Source organism: Giraffa tippelskirchi, chromosome 6 (genome assembly GCF_054371585.1).
Source record: "Giraffa tippelskirchi isolate mGirTip1 chromosome 6, T2T-mGirTip1v1.2.pri, whole genome shotgun sequence".
Taxonomy (NCBI): domain Eukaryota; kingdom Metazoa; phylum Chordata; class Mammalia; order Artiodactyla; family Giraffidae; genus Giraffa; species Giraffa tippelskirchi.
Window position 1 is genome coordinate 4,108,852 of NC_137280.1, and position 26,903 is coordinate 4,135,754.

Here is a 26,903-nt window from a genome sequence, read left to right on the forward strand (position 1 = left end):
AGCCTAAAATTTGGTTTCTGATATTTGGATGAGATTCTAAAGATTTATTAACCAACGTTATTTTCAAGATCTTGAAATTGGAATTCTTGACTTGGAATTCTTCAAGACTGAGAGATTTATAAATTCAGACAATGAGTCCAACCTTCTAAAATACATCTAATTTCATACAACACACAAATTCAGTAAAAATTATGGACAACTCTTGCTCTGCATGGTAGTGTGGGACCATAAAAGAAAATCATGCAGAGTGACGTTAATAATCAATGTGGGAAATAGGATTTTCCATGACCTTTAAAATTTTTTTGTCAAAACATTAAAAACTCTCTGTTATAAATATATTATACATGTATACATATATAGAAATTCCTCATGCATATATATAGGGAAGTACAGTGAGGCAGTTATTTAGAATCCTCATTTAGAATGTGAACATTGTGACGTAAAAATACTAAGAGTTAGCGTGCTTTGTTTCTTGTAAAAATGACTTATCGAAAGGAATTTGAATAGTACTAGCCTGCTTCTTTTATTGTGATACGCGGCAAGCACCTCTTTTACCCCTCGGTGAATTGTTGTGCTACTAATACTGGGTCAGCTTTGACATTTTATCAATATTGTGAACCACCTCTAAGATTTCCTCAAGATGATTTCTTTTCTTTGCCAGTGTCACTTCCTCTGGGACATCTTCCTCCCTTTTCAGCACATCACAACCGCTTTCCTTATTTATGTCAGGATGTTTTGTTTTACTAAATTCCTGTCTCCATCTCTAGAGTCTCTTGAGTGGAAGAGTGCCACATCCCTACAATCAGCTACTTCTCCTGTGATTCCATTTGCATTTAATTTTAATTTTATTCCCAGTTTCACTCTTCAGTTCTTTATTGTACCAATTCCCTCTTTTGATTATCCATTCCTATAAAATTCCACCTGGATTCATCACCAGGAAGCAAAGAGATCTATGTGTGAACTAACAAACACACAGCGACAAATCACCGACGGACTTTGAAAGAGGTGATGTTATTGATCCCTGATCATCATGAACATCTGTTAATTAGGTAGAGATTCATGGGCTGAAAAACCAGCAGCAAAGCTTGGACTTTATGAAATTACTCACAGTTAATATACGTGGTAAAACTGAAATTTGCCTTTTGCTGTTGGGGGGACTGGTGGTATTTCGCTTAACACTGGCAAATGAAATTCTCGTAGTAGAGGTACGCAAAACAAGGACTGGCTGTGTGTAGGTCACTGCACTGTACACACAGATACAAAAACAAAGTAAATATTGTTTAAGCTTAATTGTAAGTTCTATTCAAACAAAGAAACAAATATCCCAAGGCATAAGAATGCAAAGTTAGACAAACAGAACAGACGTTTTACGTAGGGAAGAAACTACGCAGTCTCTTGGGAGGGTCTCATCCTCCGCTCAGCGCAGGTCCTCTTCCGGTCCCAGGAGAGCTGCATGTCCCCTCCTGTCTGGGGACCGTCCTCCGCTTTCTTCTTCTCCCCTGCTTCTCTCCACCATCTACTTAAGGACTCCCTTCTCCAGGTCTCAGCATGAACTCCTCTCAGACTGAATGAGCTGCTTCTGTTCCGCTCTCAACACCTGTTACTGTTCCTTCACAGCACTGCTCCTCGTTTACATTGCTGACTTTCTCTCTGCAGTGACAATATTTGGTTTATTTCTGCTTGCCTTCCTTCCTCCCGGAGGGCAGGAAAGGTGCTCAGCTCTGCCTATCGTATCCTCAGGCACCAGCATTAAGTCTCACGCATACTGGAGACTCAGTTTTTGTTATTATCTCTTTAGATTTAGAGACATTTTGCTTTCTCCAAGGTCACATAGTTAATTAGTGGCAGCACTACAATCATAAACTAGATCTCCATTTATATTCAATAACCAACTGTGCAGATACACAAAACAGAAGGGGAACAATATTGGCCTATGGTATTACATAAAACAAAATACGCTTATCTACACAAAATCAAATCCACAGCCATACCTTTATCACCACTGTGTTCAAAGCTAAGCAAGTGATTTCTCTAGCCATCCTTTCATGACCAAATATAAATTTTTAAGGATGACTTTCTCAAATAATTTTTACAATTTATATAAAGTATAATATTTAATTTTAAATATTTAATAGCTTGTAATAACCCATCCTAACAATGATGTGAAGATCTGGCAGCATTAAAATAATCCCATTTACTATGAAAAAAGAAAAAGGATAACATTTAAGTAGTCTTTCAATTAATTGAGTATTTCAGTTTTTGACAATTTCAAAACATTTTCTGATACTCTTTTGTGTTTCAGGATGCAGAACACTGTCTTCATCGCTATGAATAAAATTGCCAACTAATATACATTGTCTTTTAGACTGTCAATATGAAACTGTTTTCTCATTGTCATCTCTTAACTGTTTTCTATCATGTGACTTCCTTACACATTTAAAGAATTTCTGCCTAAAATGGAGTAGATGGTAGGAGACCCAAGTTCTGGTAGTCAACCTGTAACCTTTGGGCAACTAGTCAGGTTTACAGTTTTCTCAGTGACCCAGGTGGCACTCGTGGTAAACAACCTGCCTGCCAATTCAGGAGACGTGAGTTCGATCCCTGGGTGGGGAAGATCCCCTGGAGAAGGGCGTGGCAACCCATGCCAGTATTCTTGCCTAGAGAATTCCACTGGTAGAGGAGTCTGGCAGGCTACACCCCACAGGGTCACAAAAAGTCAGACACCAGCTGAAGTGACTTAGCACTCACCCAATATTTGCATTTTACTGTGCATATATTATAGCTCAAAAAATTGTAAGATATATATATAGATAGATGATAGATAAATATATTTTACATGCAAATGAACAAGAGCCTTAATCAGCAAGTAATTACAGAGCCTGAAGCTTTCAGATGGTTCTCCATCACACACAAGAAAACTAACTCTGAATAAGTCCCCAAATCATTTGTTTGTCTTATATAAGATCTGTTTGGTCTATAGGTGTACAGAGATCAGTGTGGGTGTGTTGCTAACAGACTGTCTGAGCAGTCTGTGCTCTCATTAGTTAATTTTTCATCTTTTGCTTTTGGCTAAGAGAGAGAGAAGCATCCGCCAAAGCAGACACAGTCAGGAGTTCCCTGTGGACATAGATTCCCCAGGCAAGGGAAAGAGTGGAGAGGCTGGACGGGAGAAATAGCCCAACAGGCCGGTGCTAACGGTTTTATCCACAGTAATTCCTCCTTAGTTACATTCTGCTTGTGTTTATGGTTAACTTTTTGCTCTTTTTACTAATGGCACAAGTGTGGGCAATTTATTTAACACCACAAAAACTTGTCTCATCTGTGAAGTGAACATGACGTTAATGCCTACCCCATAATATTGTTCTGAGGATTAAATGAAGTAGCATATTTTTATGACCTGCATTATGCCTGGTGTGTTTTTTTTAAATCAGTGTTAGCTACTGGTAGCTAACAGTAACCATTAATAGTGATAGAGAACATGTTCCTTATACTGATATTCAAGTAGCAATGTCCCTGTGACTGAGGAATACAGTGACTGATCAGTCATCCTTCCGTAATAAGTCCATTGTGACACCTCTGGATCATTCTTTCTGTATTGTTTTCCCTCCTCCTGCCTCTTAGAGCATTCCGGTTGCAGCTGAACACTCTTATCAACACTCAGCTAGTTCCATTCACTCCACGCTGCTTGGTTTTCTGTCAGGAACACAGAAATCATATAGTTATGCTGAACAAGGAGAATTGCTTGTAAAAACGTTCTAACTATGTATTAAGGATCTAAAAAGGCAAAAAACCCACAATGGTGTGATGGAGTCAGCAAACTGCCTCCACCTCTACCGTCTCTAGGGTTGGAAAACAGGAAAAGGTCGGATTACCAAATATCACTCTAGAAAAGGGGACTTACAGGGCTCACACTGAGAGTAGGAAGTTCTGTTTAGCTGCTGCTGCTCTATCTGAAACCAGAGAAGAAACCCAGGGGCTGGAATCCAGAGCTCTAAGGAAGCAGTGCCAACTGGTGCCTGGGCCTCTGAGGGAATGCGGAGACTGTTCTGCAAATGTTGCAGAAGTGTTCACACTGGATTCAGCTGCTACTACTGGAATGCATTGCTGTTGTCAGGGTGAAGAAACAAGGCTGGGGTAATGCTGAAAAAACAAGAAGCCAAAACAAAACCAGGAAGCAAGACAGAAAGGGTAGAGTCCTCTCTTCCTGTTCCAATCTTAGTCTCCTTCTCAGTCTTTAAATGGCTGAACCTCGCAAGGAGCCAGCTGGCGCCCACAGAAGTGTGGTTGACTGAGTCTCAACTCAAGGTGTCACTAATGCCTCACATGAAGCTGAGAGATAATATCTCAATAACTGACACTCATTTATATCCTACTGTTAGCCCATTTCTGCCAGGTTTGGGAATTCTTATATAATTGGCGGATTTCAACTCTTGCATTGTTTTAGCTTAGCAAACTTCTCTACATAAAGTTCCATCTGAATGTGAATGTTTCAATGTATTTACCCAACAGTAATTTTTCCAAAAACTAATTTAGTGTCTCTCCATAGCTTCAGGAATCATGAAGTGAAAGTGAAGTGTTAGTCACTCAGTTATGTCTGATTCTTTGCGACCCCATGGGCTGTAGCCCTCCAGGCTCCTCTGGCCATGGAATTCTCCAGGCAAGAGTACTGAAGTGGGTAGCCATTCCCTTTTCCAGGGGGTCTTCCTAATCCAGGGTTCAAACCTGGGTGTCTCACATTGCAGGGAGATTCTTTACTGTCTGAGCCACCAGGGAAGAGTATCATTAAATAATAGACTTGAGTGGTTATTCAGTTATCTCTGTGTATTACACAAAAGCTGCCCAATAATTTACAGCATTCAATGGCGTTTTCTTTCAAAAGGTCACGTATGACTCTGACTGAAGGACATTACATGTTATTAAAATGAAACATAAATATTTGTACTATCCCAAGTAAAGTAAAAGGAGAAGTATACCTAAAATTCTGTTGAATACCCCCAAGGAGTGTTTTCAATTTCTGAGATATCAGCAGTTTTAATCCAACCTCTTTTCAATAGTACCAGGAAAGGCACTGAGCCATTTATAACCTCCAGTAATGAGCAAACTTCTATTGATAGGGGAAAAAAAAAGAAATGCTGGAGCAGATTGACCATAAATATATATATGTGTGTGTGTGTGTGTGTGTGTGTGTGTGTGTGTGTGTGTGTGTGTGTACTCATACATATCAGTGATTCAAAATGGGGCATTGCTCAGATCTGGATCCATTTTGACATTGAGTAAATTAACATAGGAGAAGCTACCAGAGTTGCAGTTAATGAGAAAAAACTCTAAGTCAAGTTGTACTTGTCTCAGATCATTGATTATAGAGCACAGTATATATTCATGAATATTGGAAAAACATATTAGCAAGAAGCAACGTCTGTTTCATTATGCAAATTTAAATTACCATCTGGTAGAATGGGATTCCACTTAAAACATTTGGAAGCCTTATCATGGCACAGTTGACAAAGGATGTGATTCGGAGTCAGAAGATGAGCTGCAGGCCTCACTGTGCGGGTGTTGACTGGTTAAACCTGGGGGGTCATCTCATCCCTTTCCCACAAGTTTCCTTCATGGGCAAAACGGCTTAACAATACACATGTAACAGAATTATAAGAATTAAATAGGAGAATCATTTTATTGATTTATAACCTCACAAGAAGGAAATGGCAACCCGCTCCAGTGTTCTTGTCTGGAGAATCCCGTGGACAGAGGAGCCTGGTGGGCTGCTGTCCATAGGGTCACACAGAGTCAGACACGACTGAAGCGACTTAGCATGCATGCGTGCATTGGAGAAGGCAATGGCAACCCACTCCAGTACTCTTGGCTGGAGAATCCCAGAGACAGAGGAGCCTGATGGGCTGCCGTCTATGGGGTCACACAGAGTTGGACAGGACTGAAGCGACTTAGCAGCAGCAGCAGCAGCAATTGCTACTTGAATTCACTTTTTAATTCACCAAAGCTGTATACAAGATATAGAAGACAGCAAAATTGTACAAAATATAAAGATTAGATTAGGGTCAAAATATTGCTAAAATAGACCATTGATGATTACAGTCAACCTTCTAAAAGCATGTTCAAGAAGCATTTATACAAGACCAGGGATGGGGCTTGCTGGTAAGGGGTGAGCTGTTGGCAAGGGTGGCTTCACAGAAAATCATGGAAAAGTTTAGTGACAAAAAAACAGAAATGAGAATTACTCATTTACTGGTCTCAAGTGAAGTGTGCCTATAAAAAGCATTTTTTTGGATTCAGCTGTAACCAAAAGCTTATTTGAAGTCAAGGTAGAAATTATAAACAGATTTTATGAATTTCAAGTAGTTCAAACAGTACAGAAAGCAGATATTCTAATAGGCTAGAATCATTCACGTGGATTTCAAATATAGCCTTTTTAAAAAATGAATAGGCATCTTAGTTTGGTTTCATAGACTCTGTTTATCAGAAGTCAAATAAGCTGAAGACAGAAACCCTTCTCGTCACTCAACAAGACTGAATGAAGACACAGCCAAAGATCTCTGATCCTCGAGTTATTGATCTTCATTTATCTGCTAAGAGGGTCCAGGGAGAACGTGGCCCTGAGTAGGTAGTCAGATTCTGGTTCTGGGCAGGCCAGTTGTTTAACCAGAAGTACAGACTACATTTTTTGGTTAGCATTTAATCACATGGTGACTGTAAATTTGGGTTCATAAGTAAGGAAAATTAAAAAGCATTTTTATGAGGGAAATTTAGAAGAAAACAGATAATTACTAATTTTTAAGTTATTATTTATCTAAATGATAATCTAGTGTTCAGTGACAAAATAATACACAAATATTACATTTTCAATCTTTTTCATGAATTTTAAAATCACGTTGGTTGACAGTGAAAAATGGGCATCAAATTAAAAGTCCAGCAATCAAATAATGATTTATTAGACTGTGGTATATCTACTTGTGAAAATGTACCACAGAACTTAAAATAAATGTTGTGAGTGAGTGAAGTTCGCTCAGTCATGTCCAACTCTTTGCGACCCCATGGGCTATACAGTCCATGGGATTCTCCAGGCCAGAATACTGGAGTGGATAGCATTTCTCTGCTCCAGGGGATCTTCCCAACCCAGGGATCCAACCCAGGTCTCCTCCATTGCAGCCAGATTCTTTACCAGCTGAACCACAAGAGAAGCCCAAGAATACTGGAGTGGGTAGCCTGTCCCTTCTCCAGCAGATCTTCCCAACCCAGGAATCGAACTGTGGTCTCCTGCATTGCAGATGGATTTTTTACCAACTGAGCTAAAAATAAACATTAGAAAGACCATTTACCAGATGTGGGAAATGTTTTTAATATAAACCAAAGAGAATTAGCCAGGATACATTACTGTACATACATTATGTTTTCAATTACATAAAAAAATATGAATTCTTGTAGGAAAAAGATTAGAAAATGACAGTAATTGTTTTAGCGTAAGAGATAGGAGGTTATTTTTTCCATGTATATTTTCTGAAAATGCATTAAAATGTTGCTTTTTTGTTGTTGAAGTTTAATAACAAGAGGCTTTTAGTAAAAACAAGAATTCAAAATTATATTCATTTTATACATCAATATGCCATTAAATCAACCCACTCCAGTGTTCTTGCCTGGAGAATCCCAGGGACGGAGGAGCCTGGTGGGCTGACATCTATGGGGTCGCACAGAGTCGGACACGACTGAAGCGACTTAACAGCAGCAGCAGCAGCAGCATGCCATTAAATTGTCTTTGTCCAAAAAGCAACTGTTAAAAATAATATCCTTATTCTTTCTAGACACAAGGTGTGTCTATTTTTTATCAAATAAATCAATATTAAAATTGCTTACCACTTTTCAGCTTTTGTTTGATAATGAAATTACACATCTCAGATATTATTAAAGCAAACAAAATTCCAAACAGGAAATGGTCACATGAAAAATAGAAATGTTTATTAAATAAAATAGACCCTCAAACTTCCTCAATCTGTTGTTTTTATTAAAATCTGACATTTATTTATTGCTTGAGAGTAGGTCTTTTAAAGTTTTTGTTTTAAAACAGGCCGTAGAGAAAGGAGAATTATGTGTTTGACTTCATTATAAATCATTATTTGTTTGACCTGTAAACATAATGGGAAAAATAGTATTCTAATAGTATTAGGGAAAATGAAGGGCCGTTAAAGGAAAGGAAAGGGAATACAATTCTGAGAGTAGAAGAACAAAATACCAAGAAGAAGGAAAGAATTTTAAGTTTTCAAGTGACCTTGGAGATTTGAATTCCATTGAATTCTATCAGATGGAAATTTCTCTTGGACTGTTTTCTCTGATTTGCTGGAGACAAGATTCCGATGAGAAAGCCCGTGTTTGTGTCTCCTTCATAGGCTGCCTTTCACCTGCTCCTTCTGTATTTAGAAGAACTCCTACATCTTGCAGCCCCAGAGGACAGCCTTGCTTCCCATCCTTATCTTGTTATTAATATGTTTTCATGCTTGAAAACAACTCCCAGTCTTCCTTCTCTTGGTTTCTGGTAAGCTCAACTTTGCCCAGTGAAAAGGAACAAACATCCAGCTCCATTAAAATTTAAAATCATGCTCTCATATGAAACGCCCTTTTAGCTTTGTTTGTTACAATATCACTTTTATCAAAATCAAGTTCTAACGCTGCGTATCTTCCCGACAGAGTGACAGGCTGAAGTGACGAAACCTTACCTCATTCTGTAATGGGAAAGGAGTCATCTCTCTTTGAAGTAACACATCCAAATATTCAGAAAACAAGGACCTCTCTCTATAGGAACTTACAACAAAGAACACAACACACACTGCTTTACTAAAATGTACATCCCCTACTAAAAGTATGTCACAAATATAGTGAACAAACGCAACTCTCTTTTTTCAGCATGAGATCATACCTGGCCAACCCTGGAAGCTTGGTAATCCTTGTTTGGAGGGAAACAACAGAAATATTGATGAACAGTGCAGTTCTGTGTAAAATATTATTGAATTGCACTATCATTAAAGTAGTAGTGAGTATGATGTCCTTACTTGACCTGATATCCAGTATAGCACTTTTACATTTTATATTTCAGTTGTGCTTTAGAGATTTTCTTAACTCCATGTATAGATTAGTTTATTTCATGAACCTGATAAACTGCATTTTGAAGTCCTGGGGAAATGGTTCCTCCAAAAGAGCTTCCCTTTCATCTCAAGCAGCAACTCCCACCCTGGAAGAGATGGGTCAATTGTCACATTTCTGTTCTTTCAGTAACGTTGGGGGTGGTAACTCATGAAAAGCACCTTTTGTATTTTGGCTCACTGACTTAGGTGGCTCTGTGAGTTCAACTTATAAATAAATAATGTAGGTCCTGTTTTGTGATTGAAATGAGGGGCAGGCTTAGTTGACCCTTCTGATTTTCGAGCCCCTAGTGGTATGAATATGATTCACAACGCCTTTCGGCCTCATCAGCCTCTACCCTTTGAAGTAAACTATAATGTGTTGACATCCATGGCCTGCTCTTTGGTGGCAGTTCTTTGGCTCTAATGGACTTTGCTTATGCACAGAGGATGACCCCTCTCTTGAACTCTGTCTCATTTCATTTCTTTTCCTTTCCAGACGTCTCCTAGTATTTCCCTAGCACGTTCCCAAATCGTTTTGGGATCCTTTAGCTCTCTAATATAAAAGACATTCTGAGCACCAAGTTCTGCTTCAAATGTGATCTGTGTATGTCCAACTTTTCTCCCTCCTAGTGTCATGGCATTCAGTGTTTCTGAATGAATATTTGGAAACTAGCCTATCTTAATCATTACCTTTCATATGCTATTTTCCAAAAAGAGATGATCACATTTCCATCTGTATATACAAATAAGACGTAATTTTATGAAATAACCAATTATAGAAGGCTTTAAATAGTTTAAAATTTAAAGCTGTTCTCATTTTCTCATTTCTGTCTTTCACATTAGATTTTTCTATTGACTGTTTTAAACCAATTATGAGAATCCATATAACAGTGTCATAATAAAATATATAATAACCATCATTCTAAGTCAATAATGCTATTGTATTTATAGTAGACAATGCAATAATACCTCTGGTTCACTGGCAAATAGTTTTAAAAATAAATGAGTATATATATATATATATACATCATTTTTCCCTCTGGTCCTTTTATGCTGCTCAAATGTGCTTAGTCACACAAAAATTTGTTGTCTGTATGCAGTATGAGACTTTGAATGTATTAATTACATATTTATATAAATATGCAAATACTCTTATACTTTTATCCCCTTTATTGTCTAATGCAAATGCATTGGTTATAGTGAATATCATTTTTCGCTTTTAAGCAGAAGCTTCAGAGTTTTATTGGTATTCTTTGTTAGAGAAATTTTTAATAGCTAACTACAAATATCTCTAGTCTCAATTTCCACATCTACCAAATGGTCAGAAAAATAAAATATCATCCCAATAAACATTTTCTATCAGTTCTTTAGTCAAGAAAGTTTTGTCCTCGTGCTACCAGCCTTTCATCCAAGTTCAGCTCCCCTTTTTCTGTAGTCAGAAAGCCTTTTCATTACTTAAGAAAGTCCTTAGTGAGAGGGAAGGAACCATGTTGATTTTTCTCTCACAGCTGCCCTCTTTAAACTAGTCATGCTTCTATTTTTTTCCCCTTTCTGAGCTGTTTTCTGATTATACATTAATTTTCTTTGCTCTGTCCCTGATTTGGCACGATCTTTTCCTCCTTTCAAACTAATGTCTTACTAAGTATCTGATGTGGAAAAGGAAGATTTCTGTTCCTAAGAAGGATAAATCTGTTAAATCAAGCAAAGAAATATACTTGGGGATGAAGGTCAGCATGACTCCAACATGTTGCAAAGTTCTTTGTTCTTTCATGCCTTAAAAAAAATGAGTTCCAATGAAGAGTCAGATTTTAGTGTTCAGAAAGCATAGACTATATTAGCATCCTGTTCCTTTAGTGAAAATGAATCTTCCTGATTACAACATTAAAAAAAATTATTGACATTTTTTGCAAGGCCATTCTCTTAATCATCTCAGACATTTGGTAGAAGGTGCAGGTGTAAGCCAGCTCTCAGCCGCGTTTGTGTTTCGTGAAGGTTGTTTGATTACCACGGCCGTGTGCCTCCGCCGCCCCGCGCGGTCATCCCGCTGAAGCGGCCCCGAGCGGCAGTGACGACCACCCGCAGGGGAAAAGGAGTTTTCTCCATGAAAGGAGGATCAAGATCTGCTGTCAGCGGCTCTTCTTCATCGGGCTCGAAACGTAAGTAATCTTCGCTTCCCCGTAAAGAAGGGTGGGGATGTGTACCATTGCATGAATGTCTGTATTGAGTAAATTAATCAAGAATGATGGCAGGGTTGCTATGTACCATGTATGAGCGAAATATCAAGTGGATAAGAAACGGTCTCTGCTTTCCACCACACTACACTGGAGTAGTGTGGTGGGGACTGACACGGACATGACTAACACAAACCTGGGAGCGATCAATAAGGTGTTTTATTAGAGCGAAGAACATGCTCTTGACCCACCTAGCTGGTGACACATCCCAGTCTTGAAATATAACATGCTGCTTTTGGTGAAGAAACAAATTTCACTTCCAGAAAGAGTCATAGAGTATCTTTTCAGAGAAGCAGTATGCAAAATCAGTGCGTGCTTTGAATATTTGAGCACTGGGATAACTAAGAGGGAAACAGTAGAAAGGCTAAAAGGGTAACTTTCCATACTATTCTAAATCAGGAGAGTGGTGTCCGAAAACATGTAATATCAAAAAAATAATATTGATATAATCTCACATGAACTAATAAAAAGTAGAGCTACAAACTTCCCAACTAAACACATTGTTAAGTTTTTATATGGACAAATCCAGAAAAATATAATTTGTTATTAGAATGTTATTCCTAAGGTAAAGATAGCAGTTTTTCTTGCATTTCTTGAGGTTACAGTCTACCAAGAAGAGACAGACAATAGCAAGCAAGGTAAAATCTGAGGTTTTAACACGGTAGGTCATCACTATGTCAAAAAATAAAGTAGAATGAAGCCACAGAGGAAAAGGAGCGCTGTGTTTCAGGGGATGGTGTGTGGCCGCCGCTCAGACAAGGTGCTGTTTGAGCAGAGACCCCACGGAGGCAGGGGAAGGAGTGTGTGCGTGAAGCTGTCAGTGGCAGAGCAAGGGTCAGTGCAGAGACCTTACCCTGGAACAAGGAGACCAGGGCCGCAGAGTGAAGGGGAAACGCGGTGGGAAATAAGGTAGAGCAAAGGCCAGTTCCAGTGCAACCTGTTAGGTCCCTGTAGGGGTTTTCTAGTCACTTTGCATCTGTCCTTCAAGACAAGTAAAGCAAATCCTTTATCCTAATTTTACTGGTGGGTTAGCGCAGAGAAGCTAGATCATCAAGCGAAGAACTGACTCACTGGATAAAACCCTGATGCTGGGAAAGGTTGAGGGCAGGAGAGGAAGGGGACGACAGAGGATGAGATGGCTGATGGCATCACCGACTCAATGGACATGAGTTTGAGTAAACTCCGGGAGTTGCTGATGGACAGGGAGGCCTGGCGTGCTGCAGTCCATGGGTGGCAAAGAGTCAGACACGACTGAGCGACTGAACTGAACTGACCTGAAGCACAGAGAATGTTACATAGTAGATGGTAGAGCCAACACTAAACCTGTGTTCCTTCATTCTCATCCCTACATATGCTGTCTACTCTAGAACATTGCCTTGTACCTCAGTACCATCAGAAATACTAAGAAAGAACACTGTTGAGATACTTTGTTTTCATACGAAGAAGTGTGAAAAATAGTTACCCTCAGCACTGATGATTCTGTTAACTAAATTTGGTGCACTCAGAATTTAAATTAGCTAATCTAAACTGAATAGCAAATTACACAGATTTACATTTATTTCCCCATGTACTGACTCATCCGTTTGTCTAATTCTTCTATGGATTAAAAAAATGTGAATTCCCTTTTTGAGTCTTAGTAATAAAAGAAAATGAGTTTCTGCAACAATCTCTAAACAATCTTATATGCTGCCTATTTTCAAAAATAAAGAAGGTTCTTGAATTTGGTTCTTGCTGTGGAAAATTGAGCATTGAATTGTCTGCTGTGCTTATAGAAGACTTTTTTTTTCCACCATAGTAGTATTAAGTTACTTTCAAATAGAAATATCTTGAGCATCTGTGGATGCTTTGCCCTGGAGTCACTTTTAGAACACTATTGAGCAGTGAGAGTATTATTGATGTTTTGGCCATGGCAGTTCTACATTGTGTAAGAATATTCCAAGCCTTGCAGAACATTCAGCATCCCTGCCTTTCAAACCTTCAAGGCCAGCAGCACTCCAGTCTTCTTAACAACTCTGTGTGTGCTTGTACATTTCTAAATTGTCCTTAAGGAGATGTAACCACCCTGGTTTAGAACCAACAGTTTCTGGCCATTCTTGGGCGAGTGCAGCTTTGTGCGACTCAGCCACCCGGCCGCCGTAAACCCCAGTGATGTGGGGACAGTGATAGTTTCCAGGGGTTATTTTGGTGTAAATATCTTGATCTTCAAATGGTTAAGATGTTTCTGGCCTTTTATTTTTGATTTCTAATCCTTTTGGCTCATAGAGAGAGAATGTGAATTATAAAATCTTTTCTGAGTACCTTAGAATTTCTCTTGGTTTCATAATAATGAGATTTTGTGAGTAGGAATAGGATGTATTTTCTGCCCTTGGTATAATACTGTGTGTGTCTTTTATCTTGTTGGTTGTATCGTCCGGTCCTCTGTAGACTTTGTTCTTTTGTGGCAAATTGATAAGTGAAATTCTGAAAGTGATTATTTAAAATTCTCTACCAATTAGTGACCTTATAAAGTTCTTCTTTCCTTGAGGTTTAATTTTATATTCCATGTTGCTTGGATGGTATTTATATGATGTTTTACAATAGTAGTTAAATAATAGATAACTTTTTTTGATGTTTGTTCTATGGTAGCTATTGCTTTAAACACATATTAATACATACATTTGCATATATAAATTAATTTAAATATATTAATTCATTTGTTTCTCATAACAGCCAATAACTGAAATATTATTATCATTCTCATTTTATAAGTGTAGAAAATGGGGCATAGAAAAGTTAAGTAATATCCCTAAAATCATAGAGCTGTTTAGTAACAGCCTGAAACTAAAGCCTGATTCTAGAGCATCTGTTTCTAGTGTATAGGATCTTATATCTGTGCCCTTTTTAGTACTGTTTCTCTAAGACTTCTTGGAGAATTATAACTTTCACATTTATGTAATATTTCATTTTCTATCTGTACCCTAGAATTCTGCTTTTTTTGATACATTGCTTGGTCCTTTACTGATAAGACTCTATTGGTTTGTATTAAGACTTCCCTGGTGGCTCGGTAAAGCATTTGCCTACAATGCGGGAGACTCAGGTTCGATCCTTGGGTCAGGACGATCCCCTGGAGAAGGAAATGGCAACCCACTCCAGCATTCTTGCCTGGAAAATCCCGTGGATGGAGGAGCCTGGTAGGCTACAGTCCATGGGGTGGCAAAGAGTCAGACACGACTGAGAGACTTGGCTTTCCTTTCTTTCTTTCTTCACTTTGGTCTGCATTTCCATCGCATTACCATTTATTTTCCACCTGTCTTTGCCAGTAGTTTCCCAGGGCGCATGTAATACATTAAGACAAACTGAATGGTTTAACAACAAACACAGTCATGGGGTCGCAGAGAGTCAGACACGACTGAGGGGCTTTCACTCTCTTGCAAAAAGCTCCTCCATTAGACACTTGCTTTCTTGTGTAATTCCCTGACATTTGTGCACCTCAAGCTACTTTTTGTCCCTCAGGAAGTGAGGAACTAAAAGTCAATGTGATTTCCAATCACCTTGATGAGTAGCTGTCTTGGGCCTCTTTTCTGACCTGTGAGAAGACGTCTTTGTTCACCAGTGTAAACCGAGCTAACTGTCCACTCAGCAGCGCCTCTCCGCTCAGGGAATGCCTCTAGAGTCGATGGGACTCTCAGACTCTCCCGGACAATCCACTGCGAGGTGTTAGGCGTGGTCCTCATCGCTCTAAGAGAATATGTAATGCATTCCTCTCTTCTTGCCCAACCCGGCCAGGGAACATTAACACTCTGTCCAGTCTTCCAGGAGAGGCTCCTTAGCCCTTTTCTGAACACCTATGTACTTTGTGTCTTTTCTTGTCCCTGCATGTACAAACACTCCAATCTCATGCCTTTTTTCAGGGGATATGAGGTCTTATAGGTATATATGGTGGAGAAGGCAATGGCACCCCACTCCAGTACTCTTGCCTGGAAAATCCCATGGACGGAGGAGCCTGGTAGGCTACAGTCCATGGGGTCGCTGAGAGTCGGACACGACTGAGCGACTTCACTTTCACTTTTCCCTTTCATGCACTGGAGAAGGAAATGGCAACCCACTCCAGTATTCTTGCCTGGAGAATCCCAGGGATGGCAGAGCCTGGTGGGCTGCTGTCTATGGGGTCTCGCACAGAGTCGGACGCGACTGAAGCGACTTAGCAGCAGGTATATATGGATGCTCCTCCCGTTTCCAGCCACAATTTATCTTACTTTATAATTTAATTTAAAATTATATTTTGGAGGTTAAGTCATCCAGGCATAGCGTGTTTCTATCCCTCAGAAATCCCAAAGGACTAAAAAAGCTAATGACTGTTTTCTTACATTGGAATAAATCAGTAATGAAAGGACGTTTGCAGAAGCACAAATTGCCAAAGTCAGCTACTTGTGAACATAATCCAAACTAGCTTTCTGTAAAGACCATCTAGTAAAATAATTATTTGAAATTTATTATGGATGTATTAATTCTCAAATGTGCTAATTTAAATAAAATTATTAATATTTAAAGGCAACAGACTGATCAATTCTGTGTATGTTTCAAACGGTTCTATATATTTAAAGACTCAATTCACAAAAACTGTAGTTTAGTGTTATTTTAGTGAAACATAAATCTAAACAAGATTTGTATATAATTAATTGGTAAGATTATACTCTCACAATTGCACATTCTCTCTAAAAGTATATTAGCAGGCTATATTATATATAGAAGTATGTGCATATAAGTATATATGAGTGAATACAAATATTAATTATTTGATAGTACTTTTACAATTAGCCTGATCTGTGGGAATAACAGTAATTTTAAAATTCAAATCACACATGAAAAACTTTAGTGAAGTGTGCAATATACTATGTTAATATTGGCTTAAGTGAATGACTATTTACCGAGGTATATATTTTGTTCTTTTATTAATAGCTCTTTCCCAGTACTAAATGACTTGGTAAGTTTAGAGGAAGAAATTAATGTTATAGCTTAGGCAATTTGTCATTTCGTATTTCAGAATTTTTAATAGTGCTTAATTCTACTGAGGAGAAAAACTATACAAAGAAAATATATTAGTGCTGTAATTTGCCAAGGTTGAATACTGATAAGCTTTTTAAATGGATTGCTCTTTTAAGAAATTATATCACGACTAGGTATTTCTGTCTTTTTTCAAATCAACTTGAGCTAAAACTATAACCAGCTTGTCCTGTTCCGCCTCATGGAATCATAAAATTAAGATGTGATGTTACTAATAAACATTTTATAAAAGAGAAGACACAAACATCTATGAGATTTGGCAGATGTTCTTAGTAGAAAAAAAAATCAGCCCTCTGAAAAAAGTATAATATTAAATAAATTTCTTTAAGTAATTAATTTAAATCCTAAGATCTAGCTAGAGAAATCCCAGTAAGTTTTTATGCCTTTGGAGTTCTGTTGGTGCAGTTTTCGGTGACGTACAACTGTAAGATCCCTGAAGCACCTAAGAGGCAATTAAAGGCAGTTCAATTAAATTTCAGAAGTAGTAGTTGAGAACTTTTCCTCAACACTAAGGAAGTGTTGTTGTGTTGGTCCCCCCCCGCAAATCCATATGATTTTAGTACAGAGTTGAAGCATCAATCAGAGAAACAAATGTTAATATCCAGCAAAGTATCACTAAATATCCCTTTCCATCCGTTATTTTGGCCAAGGTATTTATTACGCTTTCAAATATTTGGCCAGCAGGGTTAAAGAAGTCTCAGTAGTATTGAGAACACTGAATTGAGCCTAGAAGGATAGGTGGGTTTGGAAAGAAAGTACGAGAGACGTCCGTTTCCCTGAGTGGAGAAGAGCAAAGGCTTTATTCTCAGATGGTCTGGGATGGAATTCGTGTTGCACAACATACTAATACTGTGGTCGTGAGGAAATCCTCTAATGCGTGTGTGCTTCTATTTATTTTCTATCTGTAAAACGGAAATAATAATACTTTAAATATAGCACTTTGTCATGGGAATTAAATGGCTGATGCATATAAAGTTCTTAGTCAAGTCTTGTCAAACAGTGAATGATCGGTGAGGTTTATTGTCGCTGTTAGTAGCACAGCAGAGTGTAGCAGGTAAGAGGATGGGGTGTGAATCTGGTGTAATGGAGTCCAGTGGTGGCTCTGCCGTTTGCGAGCTGCATGCTTTGGGGGAAGATTCTTTGTTTGCTGTGGCTTAGTTTCCTCATCTGTAACATGGGAATGATAATCTCACCACCATTTCCATAAAGTTTGTGTGAGGATTAAGTGAGTTAACACGTGCAAAGCTCTTAGAATAGTGTCTCCCATGATGAAAGTCTTAATAATAAGCCTTAGTAATAATAATACTGTTATTAGTACTGTCTGAAGCAAAGATTTATCACTAGCCTTGGCAGTTAAGAAGCCAAGGATATTATGATTAGACAAAACAAAAGATAAAGATGGTTAACGGGAGAGTGCAAAACTGTGGAGAGTGTTGAGGGTTGAAATTTTAAACAGGGCTGAGGGGAAAGACTCTCAGAAAAACGCTGTCTGATCAAAATGATATTAGTAGTTTAAGAAACTTATGTGATGGTTATGTTCATGTGCTCAGGCTGCCGTAACAAAGTACCACACACTGGATGGCTTAGAGAACAGGAATCTATTTCCTCAGAGTTCAGGAAGCTGGGAGCTGGAGATCCAGGTGTCAGCCATATTGGTTCCTTCGAAGGGCCTGAGGGCAGCGTCTGGGTAACCCCCTCTCCTTGGCATGTTGGGGGCCATCTTCTCCCTGAGTCTCCACGTCTTTGGTCTTCTGTATATGTGTGTTTACTAGGGTTCTAGTCATATGGGATGAGGGCCTCCTGGGTCCGGTGACCTCCTTTTAACTTGATTATCTCCTTCACGGCCCTCTGTCTAAATAGAGTCACACTGTGGCAGGCACTGGGTCTAGAACTTTCATACATAAAATGTGAGGTGGATACAGAACTCATCACATAACACAGGGTTATGTGCATATAGAACATGAGCTAAATGTGGAGATCTCAGCATACACTTCAGCTCTTTATATTTTAATAATCAACTTCTTGGATATTTTTTACTTAGCTCATCCGGGTAAACACACTGAATTTCTCAGACACACATGGCTTCACAGTCTGGACACTGATGAGCACTTTGTATAAACAGAGTAATAAGTCCTTACTAAAATCACCACCTGATATTTAGATACACAGCAGCCAAACCAAAACAATTACAGTGTGTTTAAAATAAATAAATACATTTATAAGCATCTGTGCTTGGCTTTTCTGCTAGGCTTTAATGTGGCTCATTAACATAACCAGATTTTAAAATGCAGGCAGAAAAGAAAGAAAATAAAATGTTCGATAAAATCTTTATATCAACATAGCCTTTGAGCATTTGAAATGGTTTTCTCAGTCCCACTGTTGTTGTCTTTGTTCCATCACTCAGTCCTGTCCGACTCTTCGTGACCCCATGGACTGCAGCACGCCAGGCTTCCCCATCCTCCACCACCTCACAAAGCTTGCTCAAACTCATGTCCATTGCAACAGTGATGCCATCCAATGACCTCATCCTCTGTCGCCCCCTTCTCCTGCTGCCTTCAATCTTTCCCAGCAGTAGGGTCTTTTCTAACAAGACAGCTCTTTGCTTCAGGTGGCCAAAGTATTAGAGCTTCAGCTTCAGCATCAATTCTTCTAACTCAGGATTGATTTCTTTAGGATCGACTGGTCTGATCTCCTTGCAGTCCAAGGGACTCTCAAGAGTCTTCTCCAACACCGCAGTTCAAAAGAATCAATTTTTCGGTGTTCAGCCTTCTTTATGGTCCACTCTCACATCCATACATGACCACTGGAAAAACCGTAGCTCTGACTATACAGATCTTTGTCAGCAAAGTAATGTCTCTGATTTCTAACACACTGTCTAGGTTTGTCATTGTTTTTCTTCCAAGGAGGGAGTGTCTTAAATTCATGGCTGCAGTCATCATCTGCAGTGATTTTGGAGCCCAAGAAAATAAAGTCCGTCACTGTTTCCATTGTTTCCCCATCTGTTTGCCATGAAATGATGAGACTATATGCCATGACCTTTGTTTTTCGAAAGCTGAGTTTTAAGCCAACTTTTCCACTCTCCTCTTTCACTTTCATCAAGAGGCTCTTTAGTACTTCTTCACTTTCTGCCATAAGGGTGGTGTCATCTGCATATGTGAGGTTATTGCTATTTCTGCCAGCAATCATGATTCCAGCTTGTGCTTCATCCAGTCCAGCTTTTTGCATGATGTGTTCTGTGTATAAGTTAAATACTCAGGGTGACAATATGCAGCCTTGACATATACTCCTTTCCCAATTTGGAACCAGTGAGTTTTTCCATGTCCAGTTCTAACTGTTGTTTCTTGACCTGCATGCAGGTTTCTCAGGAGGCAGGTAAAGTGGTCTGGTATTCCCAAGAATTTTTCAAAGTATGTTGTGATCCACACAGTCAAAAGCTTTAGTGTAGTCAATGAAGCAGAAATAGATGGTTTTTCTGAAATTCTCTTGCTTTTTCTATGATCCAACAGATGTTGGCAATTTTATCTCTGGTTCCACTGCCTTTTCTATACCCAGTTTGGACATCTGAAGGTTCTTGGTTCGTGTACTGTTGAAGCCTAGCTTGGAGAATTTTGAGCATTACTTTGCTAACCTGAAATGAATTTAATTATATGGTAGTTTGAACATTCTTTGGCTTTGCCCTTCTTTAGGATTGAAATGAAGACTGATATTTTCCCATCCTGTGGCCACTGCTGAGTTTTCCAGGTTTGCCGGCATATTGAGTGCAGCACTTTCATAGCATCATCATTTAGGATTTGAAATAGCTCAGCTGGAATTCTGTCACCTCCACTAGCTTTGTTTGTAGTGATGGCCCATTTGACTTCACACTCTGGGATGTCTGGCTCTAAATGAGTGATCACACCATCATGGCTATCTTTTTTGTATAGTTCTTTTACTGTTGCCACCTCTTTTTAATATCTTCTGCTTCGGTTAGGTCCATTCAGTTTTTGTCCTTTATTGAGCCCATCTGTGCATGAAATTTTCCTTTGGTATCTCTAATTCTATTGAAGAGATCTCTAGTCTTTCCTATTCTATTGTTTTCCTCTATTTCTTTGCACTGATAACTGAGGAAGGCTTCGTTATCTCTCCTTACTATTCTTTGGGACTCTGCATTCATATGGGTATATCTTTCCTTTTCCCCTTTGCCTTTCACTTCTATTCTTTTCTCAGCTATTTGTAAGAGCTTCTCAGACAGTCATTTTGCCTTTTTGCATTTCTTTTTCTTCAGGATGGTTTTGATCGTCACCTCCTGTATAATGTCACAAACCTCTGTCCATAGTTCTTTGGCACTCTCTCTATCAGATCACATCCCTTGAATCTGTTTGTCACTTCCACTTTGATTTGATTTAGGTCATACCTAAATGGTCTAGTGGTTTTCCCTACTTTCTTCAGTTTAAGTCTGAATTTGGCAATAAGGAGTTCATGATCTGAGCCACAGTCTGCTCCCGGTTTTGCTGCCTGTATAGAGCTTCTCCATCTTCATCTGCAAAGAAAATAATCAGTCTGATTTCAGTATTGACCGTCTGGTGATGTGCATGTCTAGAGTCTTCTCTTGTGTTGTTGGAAGAGGGTGTTTGCTATGACCACTGTGTTTTCTTGACAAAACTCTGTTAGCTTTTTCCCTGCTTCATTTTGAAATCCAAGGCCAAACTTGCCTGTTACTCCAGGTATCTTGACATCCTACTTTTGCATTCCAGTGCCTTATGATGAAAAGGACATCTTTTTTGGTGTTAATTCTAGAAGGTCTTGTAGGTCTTCATAGAACCGTTCAACTTCAGCTTCTTCAGCAGTAGTGGTTGGGGCATACAGTTCTACTGTAGAATTTATGTTTTTTCATTGTGCTCCACTAACAGCACCAGAAAAGTTATAATTGTTCCAGAAAGAAAAAGAAAGAAGGTTGGAGAAGGAAATGGCAACCCATTCCAGTACTCTTGCCTGGAAAATCCCATGGACAGAGAAACCTGGTAGGTTACAGTCCATGGGGTCGCAAGAGTCGGACGCAACTGAACAAATTGTTCCAGAGTGGAATTATAAAAGTTTGTGAGCATTAGGTCCAGGCAGTGAAACTTAACATTTCTAGCCTCTGTTTCTTCCTCCCCTGTTCTTTTCTCTAGGTCTGGTCCTAATAAGCAGATCCTTGACTGCTCTAATAGTCTCTTACAAATTAATTTTCCTGACCTGTATTCTCCCCCAATCTCATTAATTGCATGACCAACTGCAAGATTATTCTCAACTAAATGCTTTGTCACTTCTTCACTCAAAATTCAAAATTACTGTCATTTACCAAGGAAGAGTCCAAGCTCTTCGTTGTAGTTCTCCAGGCATAACTGGTCTTCCATTCCCAGTTTTCAGCTACTCTTCTCCTAGCTTAATTGACCACGTAAATGCTTCCAGACTTATGTCCATGTACCTCCATGTGAAAGCCCTTTCTTTTATCACAAGAAATGTGTTACCAACACATTATCTACCTCTTATAGACAAATAAGTGTCATTCATGAAATTACCTGTCTTCCAGATCCAACCGGGGTAATACCATTCTTGTGAAACAGGTTTGGACGCTTCTGTGGCACAAAGGAAGCATCTGTCCTCTAAAGCCAAACCGGTTATTCATCTTCCTAATTAGGTTACTTAAGACTTTCTGCTTAATTTTATAGCTATTTCCATGAACATCTAATCATTCCATTTTAGATTACAAATTTGCCCTTCAAGTCACCTTTGCATTGCACAAAGTATATTCTCAAATAATAGAATGTGTGTCATCAATATTATTTTGGCTTTTTGCATTTTATTTTTTTCTGTATATGTCATAGTTGACCATGAGCTACATCTTTAGAATTCTACTCAGTTATAGAATATCATGTTAGTGAAATAAGGAGACAAATTCTGACCTGCTCTTAGGGGTCTAAAAGAAGCCAGGGTGTTGATGCACCTTTCCAAGCTCAGATTTACTCCTTCCTTTACTTAGAAGAGCGTGCTTGCTTGCTGAAATCCAAAGTACCCTTCCAGTTTTAGTTTAAGGCCCTATTTTTTATGAATATTTTCATGACTGGACATCTAACCACATGGAAATTAATTGTGCTTTTGTTTTTACTTGTATAATTGACATAATTTCAATTGCTTCCAAACTGATGTTCCTTAGGTGAAGTAGATGTGACCTCTAAGAAATAAATATTCTATAGAAATGAAATAGACAGGATCTTTCATTCAGGGACTTACAGTCTGCTGGGGAAGACCAGAAAGTAACTTCAACATCAAGCAATAAACATATTTAACTTATTTCTCCATTATTTGACATATTTTATGCTTTTATGTATTATAATAAGTTTTTTACAAATTCTTTTTCCTCCATTAGTTGTAAATTCCATGAAAACAAGGAGGCAGGCTTGGGGCCAAAAAAATTATCAATCGAACAAGCAAGCATAAAGCACGGCTAGAATCAGGCTGTCCACTCTAAACTTGATTCGGTTGCCTCTCTCTTAGGCTACCTTAAACACATTGCTTCTCTAACATCCATTCTTCTAATTCATAGAACAGTTTTAATAATATATACTTTGCATGTTTATCTTAAGGATTAAAATGGTATGGTATATGAGCAGTCGCTCACTCACTCAATCCTGTCTGACTCTTTGCAACCTCATGCAGCCTGCCAGACACCTTTGTCCATGGAATTTTCCAGGCAAGAATACTGGAGTCAGTTGCCATTTCCTACTTCAGGGGACCTTTCCAACCCAGGGATTGAATCCGAGTCTCTTGCATCTCCAGCATTGGTAGGAGGATTGTTTACCCCTGAACCACCAGGGAAACCCATGTGTGGCTGCTAGTGAAATATTAGATGCATGGATGCATACAGCAGGTGTTTAATGAATAGTTACTGCATAAAATAATACATTCAGTCTCCACTTCATTTTCTCTTTCTAAAAATATATGTAAATAATTGGTATAGATGTGTATGTAAGTGAAGGTGTTATGAGTGCATACACATACACATAATGTAATTGCTTTTTCTAGAAAATTCTATCTGTAAGAGAGGTAACAGCTGTCTTATATTTATGTATATATATGGAGAAATACGCCAATTGCTTTAATTTTTACCAAAATCTTCTAAAGTCTGACTTTTCAAAAATATTTACAAGGATGGCAAATAATCTTCCACATATTAGTTTATAGTCAGAAGACCTAGAGTTGTACCCAAGCTCCACCTCCAGGTTACTACATTACACAGAATTATTATAAGGGTTTTGAGAATGCCATGTAAATTGTCAGATTCTCAGGCTTCTTATTGGTGAAAGAGTATATATAAAAGTAAATATAAATTCCATGCAAATTATACTTTTTGATATTTAAATAATTTTTCAAAGCATGGGGAATAAAAGAGTAACATAAATTAATGTGGACTATTGTTAAAATCCCCATGATTCAAACATTTTAAACTTTTCTCAGTGTCCATAGGAAGCTTGGCATTGGGAGGGACAGTCTATAGTCCAGGCAAGGGCTAGAACCAGGGCTTCTAAGACTTGGTACCTCTTTGATCAGGTGATTCTCTGGTGTGGTGTCAGGAGCTAGCCTGTACATGCTACAACATTTAGCAGACCAGATGCCCTCTATGGCAACAGCACCACCCTTGTCAAGCCATGGCAGTCAAAAATGTCTCCAGAAATTTTGAAATGTCTCCTGCAGGGCAATACTACCCTCTGTTCAGTACCATTGATCTAGAAAGTTAGCTGAAGAGTCTTCCTTTGTCTCTAAATAGAGTTTCCCACAGGTGATTAAAATAAATTGAAACTGAAATATTTGTCACCACATAAATCAGAGATGCACACATTTTTTATAGGCAGATGGTGTCATCCTGTGTGCTTAATTTCCTGTTTGGATTACATCTCACGTCACAGCAATAGGCCCAGACATCATGTTGTTGACAGTATCAGAATGCAATAACATTTATCACCAAGTCAACAAACTGTTTAGACAGAGCATGTCTGAAATGATTTAATGTGGCTTCTTTTTTTCTAACTAAAAACTATGATGATAGTTTAAGAAGAATATTTAAGATTATCTGCATAATATTAATTAATAATAATTATCAGTTCAGTATCAGTTCAGTCGCCTCAGTCGTGTCCGACTCTTCGTGACCCCATGAACCACAGCACGCCAGGCCTCCCTGTCCATCACCAACTCCCAGAGTCCACCCAAACTCATGTCCATTGAGTCGGTGATGCCATCTAACCATCTCATCCTCTGTCATCCCCTTCTCCTCCTGCCTTTAATCTTTCCCAACATCAGGGTTTTTTCAAATGAGTCAGCTCTTCACATCAGGTGACCAAAGTATTGGAGTTTCAGCTTCAACATCAGTCTTTCCAATGAACACCCAGGACTGAACTCCTTTAGGATGGACTGGTTGGATCTCCTTGCAGTCCAAGGGACTCGCAAGAGTCTTCTCCAACACCACAGTTCAAAAGCATCAATTCTTCTGTGCTCAGCTTTCTTTATAGTCCAACTCTCACATCCATACATGATTACTGGAAAAACCATAGCCTTGACTAGACAGACCTTTGTTGACAAAGTAATGTCTCTGCTTTTTAATATGCTGTCTAGGTTGGTCATAACTTTCTTTCCAAGGAGTAAGCATCTTTTAATTTCATGGCTGCAATCAGCATCTGCAGTGATTTTGGAGCCCCCAAAAATAAAGTCAGCCACTGTTTCCACTGTTTCCCCATCTATTTGCCATGAAGTGATGGGACTGGATGCCATGATCTTAGTTTTTGAATGATGAGCTTTAAGCCAACTTTTTCACTCTCCTCTTTCACATTAATTAATAATATTTAAGTATATAATATATAATATTATATAAAATAGTGCTTAATTAAGGTACACATTTCATTACTGGATAATGTTAATTAATAATATTTAAGATTATCTGTATACTATAACCTGGCTCCTAGTTTCTCTATTGTCTAAAAACAAGCTAAAGGAATCTATCCTAGGAACTTTGTTATTTTTTTTAAATTTATCATTTTGCTGATCTTGAAGAATAATTCTAAATTCAAGTCTGGTAATCACCCATACAAAAATAAACTATTATACTCATCTGGACAACCAAAGATTTGTATGATAATATATTTTCTTTCATGTATAATTTTTGCAATTTTTTTTGTTGTAGAATCTATCTAATGGAAAGAGTAAAAGACATTTTCCTTTGAAGATAATATTACTGATGTCTTCTAAAACACCTGTTATGTATATGTACTCAATCACGAGAACAAATTCATTCTCTCTTTAACTTGAAACACTATCTCTCTGGTTACTTCCAAATTTACTTTTGTACCTTTGATCACTCTTATAAAGTCCAGGCTTATGTACCCAACTGCCTACTTATCACATGTATTTGGACACAGATAGACATCTGACGATCAACAAGTCTGAACAGACCCTCTGAACCTCCTCCTCAACCTGAACTTCTAGAAGTCTTTATCCCAGCAAATGGCAAGGCTCTACTTCCCAGCTCTACCTCCAGACCCCAAATTCTGGAGTTCTTGTCGACTCCCCCTTTCAACTACACTTTACTTCTTACTGTTTGCATATTTTTCTCATTAAAAATCTTTAAAATATATGCAGGATTCATCTACTTCTCACAATGCAACTGCTAATACTTTGGTCCGATCCAGTCTACTGAGATCCCTCCATTGAATTATATCCACAAGCTTCTTAGTGATCTCACTGAATCCACGCTTACCTTCCTACAGTCTTTTCACAACACGAAGTCAGAAGGATGCTCTTCAAAAACTCAGTGAGCCCTGTAACACTCAGAGTACAAGCCACAGTGGGACTTTGGCCACAAGACTACAGTCTTCTCCACGTCCTTTCCCCTCCTCAAGTCTCTGTCTTCCCCTGACTACTTGTACTTTTCTCTCAGTAGCAATTTCCAGTCCAGCCACCCCGGGCTCTTGGCTGTCTCTAGCACACCCTCTTTACAATCTCTAGCACACCCTCTTGGCTGTCTCTGGCACAGCCTCTTGGCTGTCTCTGGCACACCCTCTTGGCTGTCTCTGGCACACCCTCTTGGCTGTCTCTGGCACACCCTCTTGGCTGTCTCCAGCATACCCAAGCACACTTCTGTCTCAGGCCTTAGTATTTATCACCCCTCTGCCTCACATGCCCCCTTCCCACACCATCATCCCTGGACAGTCCCTGGGCTGAGACTTTTCCTCCAGTCTCACCTCATCAGCGAAGCTTTCCCTGACCCCTGACCGCCTTGTATAAAATGGCAAACCTCACTTCCCAGCCAGGCATTCCTTCCGTTCTTGTTTTCAGTATTTTTCTCCATTCAGGGATGTATATTTCACTGTAGTTCGAAACAGTGTAGTTTGTTGCTTGAAATAATTATCAGATGATACACATTGATACACTCCTTTTAACCAGATTCATCTATGACAGTGTTTACTTCATTGTGTTAAATTTATACTTGTAG

General features: G+C 38.8%; 1 protein-coding gene across 21 annotated transcripts in view; it reads left to right on the forward strand.

Annotated features, from left to right (window-relative positions):
• The window catches only part of RALYL (RALY RNA binding protein like), a 548,770-nt gene that overhangs the window by 456,742 nt on the left and 65,125 nt on the right, over nucleotides 1-26,903 (forward strand). For all 21 annotated transcript variants that reach the window (XR_014055712.1, XM_081496753.1, XM_081496765.1 and 18 more), the window contains one exon: nucleotides 11,121-11,284. Coding sequence is in view for 20 of the 21 variants with exons in the window: in XM_081496753.1 (XP_081352879.1) it covers nucleotides 11,121-11,284 (164 nt within the window). In the remaining variant the exon portion in view is untranslated. The remainder of the gene's footprint in view (nucleotides 1-11,120; nucleotides 11,285-26,903) is intronic.